At 44.3% G+C, this 8,983-nt stretch overlaps 1 protein-coding gene across 1 annotated transcript; it reads right to left on the bottom strand.

Annotated features, from left to right (window-relative positions):
- Positions 1–632: 632 nt before the first annotated feature.
- Positions 633–7,562, bottom strand: LOC311229677 (olfactory receptor class A-like protein 4; the record flags this gene model as incomplete). Its single annotated transcript, XM_084315752.1, has 4 exons — positions 633–845; positions 4,230–4,475; positions 6,520–6,783; positions 7,263–7,562. The coding sequence occupies 4 exons, from the start codon at positions 7,560–7,562 to the stop codon at positions 633–635; spliced, it is 1,023 nt and encodes a 340-aa protein (XP_084171878.1).
- Between the last annotated feature and the right edge of the window lie 1,421 nt (positions 7,563–8,983).

Below are 8,983 nucleotides of genomic sequence, written 5' to 3'. Positions count from 1 at the left end.
TGTCGGGTAGCTTCCTCCATGAGCAAGACAATATCTAGAATTGCTGGATGATTCAGCGTGAATTATTTCCATCTTCTCCCTCACTGACCCAACAGCTGCCTCTATCTCAGCTGTTACCGACTGTCTATACGACTCAAAGTATCTGGTGAATTGCTCCTCCAGTATTTCTGCAATTAGCTGTCTGATAGCTGACAAGCTAGCTGCACTAAGCTCGGCACCAGCCGTGCCTGTGTCCACACATGGCGAGCGTATTTGCGTCGCCCCACCTCGTCCAGCTGCCCGTTTGCTAGTCATTTCTGTGATTAAGTTGTTGTTTTTCTAATAAAAAAATTAAATAAAATAAAAGACTAGTGGGTTAAGGAATGTATTAGTTATAAAAGTCCGGGAGTGGTCTAGAATCATGTCTCTACTCCATGACACCGCTCCGCCCCCCCTGTGTAACTTTCTTCAAGGAAAGATGATGCAATTTATTGTTTGAGTGACAGTATTGTGTGAGATGAGTCAGGATCACACTGCAGGCTATAGTATGAAGAGGCCTGCCGTGGGCATAGTAACCATGTAGGTGTTGGCGTCACGAGAGTCGTCTCTTGCACATTAAGCGTTGCCTCCCAAAAGATGTCATGAACTCAAGACTAGTGAGCGAGTACAGACTTGATGACGGCACGCAGCCGGCGGTGACCTACTGCCAGGACGATGGGTGATAGGGCGATGAAGATGATGTTGGCAAAGCGAGCGACAACCAGGAGAAAGTCAGCCGAAGCGCCGCGGTTGTAGTTGAAATAGTTGACGGAGATAATGCTGGTTCCCCAGGATGCAATGAAGAGCATGATGAGGGCGAGAATCACCTGGTGTGGAGAGAGAGAGAGAAAACGGGTGATTTAAAGGTAGAATCTGTAATGCAGTCAAACAGCGACCCCTAGGCAAAAGAGCCCTGCTTAACTCCAACCCACACCAAAACCAGAAAATGGAAACAAAGTGTAGTGCCAAGAGGGTTTATTTTACCTAGAGGTCGCTGTATATTCTAAATATTCTACCTTTAAATGTCCATATTAAGTTATCTTTGTGATGATGTTTCTGTTCACCTTCACTCCAATAAAATTGCATGGTGTCTACTGTATTTGATCATATCATGTACTTATGTTCAATGGACCTCGTGATCGAAAGTGTACGTAACTATCTTCGTAAGTAGTTTGTATGAACACATTTACGAAAGTCCTGCTCCGGATGCCTGAACGTGTGAAACGGTGTTCATAAATGGTGAAAGTGTTCTCAGCTGAATGAAGAACGTCACTCGATCACAACACCAGAGGGAGCTCCACAAATCATGTTAAACCCAGATACGGCTCAAACAAGGGACTAAACACGTTTCGCAATGATGCCACATCAATGTGGAACGCCCTACCCAAAGCTGTAAAGGAATGTGAATCACTACCCACTTTCAAAAACACTCTCAAAGAACACCTACGGGAGACTGCGATTCGAAACTAGAAACCCTACAAATGTCCTAACCCAGTTGTACAGTAAATGACGAAGTATGGCTTTGTCAGTATTCCAATGTACAGTGTACAGTGTCCCCCACCCACCCCCTACTCAACGCCCCACCAGCTCCTTATAAGGATATAAGGGAGAGGCTAAGCATTGCACCTCGAGTTGTGCTGATCCTTGTGAGGACCGTATGCACAGGACCGAGTCCACAGGCAACGCAAAAGCAATTTGCGACTGATCAAGATTAGATTAGATTTAAATGTATTGTCAGCACAAGTACAATACAACGAAAATAAGTTTGGCATCTAACCAGAGTACAAATGTAACAGTAAAGTGCCATAGTAACATACAATGCACAGGTGATTAAACTGGGTATAAAATATATTAATACTACTGAGTAATAGTGCTCATCAGATACATGTACAGAGTTGTAGTATTAATATATGTACAGTGATACAGGTATAAAGACCCTATAGTAGTAAGTCATACTGGACAACTTAGCGTGACATCTTATTTAGTAGTGTCAATACGGGTACAAGGCCACCCAGAAAAAGCGGCATGGAACGAGATAACAGGTGAGGTTAACGTGGTGTCAGGAGAGGAGCGCACTGCAGCTGAAGTGAAAAAGAAATGGGCTCATGTGAAATCAGTCCAAAAAAAGATCCAGCAGTACGATGCTGCGCTTGGAACGACTGCGCACTTGGCTCTCAAGGCCACCTCCTGCGCTGTCTGAGGGTTGGTGAGTGTGGTCATGAACCAGGGGGGCAGCTCATATTGGCAATCTAATAAAACAAGTCATTAGAATAATAGAAGCCTGTTGCGGGAACGATTCATTACGCATACACAGTACATACCAATTAACCATGCGTCTCCTTGCTCGAGGTGCTGCTCACCCACAGATCTGTTCTGTAAGATGTAGGAGTTATGTACACCTCCTGGTAAGCGTGAGACCACGTAGAACAGGTGGTTGATGCGCACGTGCCCAAGGTGGACATGTGGTGGCACAGGGTTTGAGCGTCTTGTCCGACTCCTCAGTGCACGATCAGCGATATCTTCCAGCAGTAGTATATATGCCATATTGGGGGTGTGTGTGTGTGTGCTGAGCGCAGGTGCCCAGGAGCGTGCAGCTCCGTATGCATCCTCACCAAGCCACCTGCATCAGGCTGCTGCATCGTTGCTAATAAGCTATCAGTGTTTCCCATTAATTACCTAGACTTTATTTTTTTTAACAATTTTTTTTATATAAAGTTTGCCAATAGGGATGTATCAGTAGTATTGGCAGTGGTAGTAGTCGTAATAGTAATCCAGTATATTTTTTTATTTTCTAAAAAAATAAACCAGTTCAACACAGGTAACCACTTTTGCTTCATTTCTTTGATGGCTCAAATGTATGCTCTAGTCCAGTGGTTCTCAAACCTCTCCTCGAGACACCCCAGCCGTTCCATGTATTTGTTAAATTCCACCACCAGCACACCTGATTCAACTAATAAAGGGCTAGTTAAGTTGAATCAGGTGTGCTGGTGGTGGAATTTAACAAATACATTGAACGGCTGGGGTGCTTCGAGGAGAGGATTGGGAAGCACTAGTTTAGTCGATTTTGTGTTTTGAGCACAAAGTTCATCATAGATCTAGCCTTTTTATTTTGCTCTCAAAGTGCACCAGATTGATGCATTTAACTATAAAATGTACAAAAAATAAGTTCCGGGGGGGATTGTCCCCGGACCCCCCTAGAGGGGCCAAAGTTCACCCACCACAGTCTCACAAAATCCTGTGGGAAACACTGAAGCTATAGATTTATATGGAATTTGTTGAATTTATCCTTTGTGTCTGTTGTCATTTGTGTGGGTTCAACTCGTGAACAATAAGATGCGCAGTGGAATGTTTCTCCACTGGCTCTTACGATGTGCACACTAAGCAATGTAATAAATAAATAAAACCAACAATAAATAATAACAATAGAGAACAAGACTGTATGGAATATTAATACAGTCTATTCCACTATAGCTATATCCGCGCGATTGGGTTTAGTTCTTCTTTCTTTCTTTATTTATTCACTGTCATTTGCAGTGTTTGTGTAGCGCCCTGGTGCCGAATGGTACAATGTTCAAAAAGTTCACATAGAATTGCCCTTCCTATATAGCAGTGGCGTGCATTGATAGGGCCGAAGGGGGGCTTGAGCCCCTGCTCTTTTTTTCTCTTGCCCCAAGTGCCCTTCCAAATATGAAGGCGGTAATGTATAATACTACTATCCATGAAAATAATATACCTTATCAATTCAGAAAGTACCCTGCACGCCCCCCAAATTGTCTCTGCACGCCCCTGCTAGAGTAGAGTAGTTTCTCCAACACTGATTATGTTACAGGTCTATATTGTACATATTTTACTACATCTACATCCTTGACTAAAGAAATTCTTAGTCGACTAAAAGTCATAGGACTTTTATGACTAATACATTTGTTGATTTAATCGACAAATCTGTCCTACATACAATCATGCAGAAGAACCTCTTTAAATCTAGTGATTACCAGAGATCTGCTTATCACTTTACGGAATTAACTCATTCAGCATGGAAAAAAGCATCAAAAACGACTACGCCTATGACCAAATCAACCAATGAATAGACTAAAAGGGGCCTTCTTTCACTTTACCCATCTGTCTCAAACTGGAAGTTTACAATTTAATTAAATTTAGTTGTAAACCCCAGTCAGCGCCCCCCCCCCCCCCCCCCCCCCCCCCTCGCTCACCTTGGCTGCTCGTCTCTCCGCCGGGACCCGTTTTATGACAGGCGCGTCCGGCGCTGAGCTGCGCATCCTGCCGTGGGAGTAGAGTGTATACAGGGAGCCCAGGTTGGTGATGGCCATCAAAATGATGGGCATTGTTTCATGGATCACCATGGAGGTGGTGGCGTAGGCCAGGCCGCTGTATCCCGAGGGGAAGTTCCACACGCAGCCCAGCAGGGGGCGTGTCGTGCTGCTCACAAGCATCAGGGTCTGGGAGAGAAGGGGATAAAAGGTTTGGCATAAGTAGGGACAGGTGATGTGAAAAGTTGGGTCCGCTAAACAGGGCCGGACTGGGAGAATTGGAGCCCCAGTCAGGCCACTTTTTAGTGGGGGTCCCCCACTAGGAAAATGTTAGTTACAAAGACTTAATTTCCTGCATTCTGGTGAATTTTAGTGCATGTGAAATTAATCCCAAACGAATGAGCCAACAACTGCTTAGTACAATCTACTGTTATAAACCTCAAATAAAACCAAAGGTATATCATTAACACAAGCACGGATATCTCCGTGATTCGATTCCACCTGTTGTGGACAGAAGGACGGATATATCCGTGGCAAGTTGTTTTGGCTTTTATTCCATTTTAATAACCTATTCAAGGTCGCCAAGCGGCACTGCAGATTTACCCTACTCTTTGAATTCGCCAACGTGCATTACCAGCCAGATCCTCTTAGGGGCGCTGTCGCGATAATGGAGTGTGCCCTGTGGCTGAACGGTGGACTATTTTTTTTTACTTTCAATGGAGTTTTCAGTTCGCTCGATTCTGGATGTGCAGCCTGTAGCTTGGATTACGTTTTGGATCGCAGATTTCACTATGCAATAAGGGGATTTATCATCAGCCAATGGACATATCGATCTACCAGATGGCGACCGATAACGGGGAAATGCTCTGGGGGATCCCACCGGCCCACGGTAAGATCTTTTTCACGTAAAGTACATCCTGATCGGGCCTTGTTTTGATAGCCATCCATCCGATCAATGAATGAGGCTAATGAGGCTAACGCGGTTATTGGTAATCAATAATCAGAAACAACGTCCCCCGCCCCCCGCCCCCCCCTTTCATGCATACATGCTTGAGGATCGTGCCGATCATATGCAGTTTGAGTTATTTCTGTAGCATATGTATAACGTAAATGACATTGGATATAACGGTAGTAGCTATTAGCCCTTTATCTCGCCTTCCAGGAAATATCCTAGCCGAAATCCCGTATAACGCTTATATTCACGGCGCTATAAAATGAAAACGTATTGATGAATTTTTTTTCTTAAGCCATTTTGAAGGGACGGTTTATGGTCTCAATTGACAATGAGAATGGACAGATAGCAATACTATAAAGTATAGATTTAGCTCTACAAACAGCCCCACGTCTGTTTACATTTGCCGGTCCTCTAGAGATTTATTAGACGCATCCCAATGGCCCCGAATGTGTTAAGGAGGGAGACGCCACAAGGACTAATATTTAACCAATATTTATTAAATAATAAATAACTATAGGCCTACATAAAAAATTGGAAATCTAGTGTGGACTTCAGTTCATCATCAGTGGTGGATGCAGGGTGTTGAATGAAGTGTACCGGTGTCATGAGATGCAAACAAAAACAAATGAACATAACAGCATAGCTCTCCAAGACATTTACAACAAGTGTTGCATTGGTAAGGCTAAGAGAATAATCAAAGACTCCAGCCACCCAAACAACTGCCTCTTTGAACTGCTGCGGTCAGGCAAGCGATACCGGAGTCTCATGGCAAGCACAGAGAGACTCAGAAGAAGCTTCTATCCCCAGGCCATCAGGATGCTAAATGACAATAACACTATGTAACAAACCATCAAATACACTCGCAACACACACATCCACACACTCACTTTAAACAAACAACTCACTGCAGCACCCACTTTAGACACTTAACACACTTTATATTTATTGGTAAAGAATTTGCACTACAACTCATACCTCATTACACCTTACTGTAAATTGTACCTCATCCCATTTCTGCATTGTACTGTATATTGTATTGTAACTCAGTTACTTTTCTACTCTGCATTGTATATTGTATATATGTATATTGAACACTTGTCTACGTACTTGACTTCTATTTTATACTTATTATACTGATCTAGTTTTATCTAGCACAATCTGGAGCAAAACAGAAAGAAGCATTTTATATAAAAGTATTCTGTATTTTTATCTGTCAACTAATAAAGAAACTTGAACTTGAACTAAGGGTCAAGGCAAGCAGCTTGATAAGACTCTCACCTCTGTGCTGTTCTTGTCTCCGCTGGTGGAGAAGATGTGAGCAGGGATGGAGTAGATGAAGTTAATAATCCAGATGAGGCCCAGGCTCATCAGGAGTGATTTGGGGGGGCCCCGGGGCCCGTGAAGGCTGCCCGTGGGCGGAGCCACGCGCCTCAAGGTCTGGAAGTGGAACGCGCTGAGGAAGAGGGTCGACCACACATTGACTGAGCGAAGCCACACCCACACCCCCATGAGGATCTGACACCACTCCTTGGACGAATACAGCTGGAGAGGGAGACAGGGGAAGTCTGCGTTGATTTCTCATACAAAACCTGGATTATTCAAAGGCATTGTGGCATGTACTTGCCTTTGCTGTTGTCCTATTCTTTCAAAAATATATATATATATATTTTTTTAAGAGCCCCTTCTCAACAATCTCATGCCCATATTCCAATTATTACTTCTCGTCTAGCCCAATCCCAAGTCTACAGGTACATTTGGTGTTCTTCAAATGTACAAATACACACAGCAGGCCGCATTATCTATGCCTTACATTGTAACAACATCTGTACTTTGCCACAATCAGGGAAAAAAAGCAGTTGCTTTAGAACTCCATATCAATATGCATTCAGAATACTAGACGGCAAAATATTGGCAGCCACAACAACTGCCACCCACATACTGTGCTCTGTACCGTCTCCCAGGCCGCTCTCTTGGTTCCTGCCTCACACAAACAACACTGACCTTCGTGTTCACCCACATACCTCCAGTCCCAGGTCTGAGATGACCAGCAGTGCATTCCTCAACACAGACACCAACAGGTTGGACAGTGCCATGTTGATGAGGATAATGTCAGAGTTCCGTCCCCCGCCGGGGTCTTTGAACACGCTCTCGCCGATCACCCCGACCACGGTGGCGTTGCCCAGAATGCCCAGCAGCACCAGGATGATGTAAAAGGCCGTCTGTGCAGGTGAGACCGAAACACGGAGTCCCATTCCCACGAGCTGCGCTGCTCCACTGTCCACCGTGGTCTCCTCCATCTCAGTCTGCGCATCAACAACCATCCTTATCAAGAAGCAACCTCTAACACAGCCTGTGGTATTGTCTATCACAACACTGGCCCGGTTGCAATCTTAATTTGAGATCTTCAATGACCAGCACAAATAAAGCACAGCACAATCAAGCCAAAAAGAGACTATCCGTGTTCTTGTGACTTTTATAGGTATAGCCAATTGGAAACTCCTCTTTCTGCTTTTAACAGGCTATGCAAGATCACCATGGATACGGCTACCTAGTAGGTGGTCCCATTCATAGCGTCATCTGACCTAAACTGACAGCAAAAGGGCCTTTCTCCTTCTGTAAACTAACACTGAAGGCCCTCAGGGTGAGGACATCACAGCTTTAAGCCATGGGGACTAGAGTCTGCATGTTAATGAAACACAAGAGATTAATCAGAAACATGCTTCCATTGCAGCTTAATTCCTTACTGTGCCATGCTGTCATCCTCAGGGAAACCAGGTGTGTGTATGGCGGTGTGGTGTGTGCATGTTAATTAAAAAAGGAGGACATTTCTGCTACATTTGCTGAAAAAGGTTTTCTGTCAGTTTGACTGGGCCTTCCCTGCCTACTAATGTGACAAAGTATTTCGGTCAATCTAAATGAAAATACACTGTGGTCACTATTAGTAACACCTGTACGGCTAATAAAGTGGCCATCCTCGACGAAGTTGAGCGCGGCCACTTTATTAGGGGTACCTAATAATATGGCCAATAAGTGTACAACTGACATGGAATTCGTCTATCAGTGTGAGCTTCTAAGTAAGGCTCACCCATATATTCTACAAACGCAGATTAATACATTTTAACACTATGATCGCCGATGACGAGTTAAGACGTCATTCCTAGCCATGCTCATTCTGCCGAAGACGCCGTAACTCGTCTTTGATGTCAATATTTCAAAAATCTGTCATCGAAATCATATTTCCTTTCCGGAGCCCTGAGACACAGTGCTGATCTCCTCTCAACTCTCTAGCGGTTCAAGAGCGCCATCTGGTGGCCGATCGGCAGATCGCCAACCGGATATTAACCTTTGAACCGGTAGTACTCATCCAAATGTGGTCCGGCCACTCGCTATAGCTCCCGCGACTCCATCTTGAAACACTGGATAATAGATCGCTCGCCCTAACTCAATAAACAACGTTATTTGGACGTATATACTATTATACAACCTGGATAATAACCTCGGGCATTTCTACATCCCATAATAGAAAGAAAATCTGTTCCACGCTCATCTGCCAGCGGCGCGAGGAAGCCACGGTAAGATTCAGCGTTATTCTCTAACATATTCTATACTAACTGATCTGATGAACATATGACCCACTCTGGATGAATCATCTAACGCTGCCCACAGAATTATAAACGATCCCCCGCCCATCCGGTCAACATCAGATGATGCGTAGAAACTTCTAGAAGTACGTCCAGTTGAA

The sequence above is a fragment of the Notolepis coatsorum genome (genome assembly GCF_963971535.1).
Source record: "Notolepis coatsorum genome assembly, chromosome: 6".
Classification (NCBI taxonomy): domain Eukaryota; kingdom Metazoa; phylum Chordata; class Actinopteri; order Aulopiformes; family Paralepididae; genus Notolepis; species Notolepis coatsorum.
This window is presented reverse-complemented; position numbering and strand designations above follow the sequence as displayed.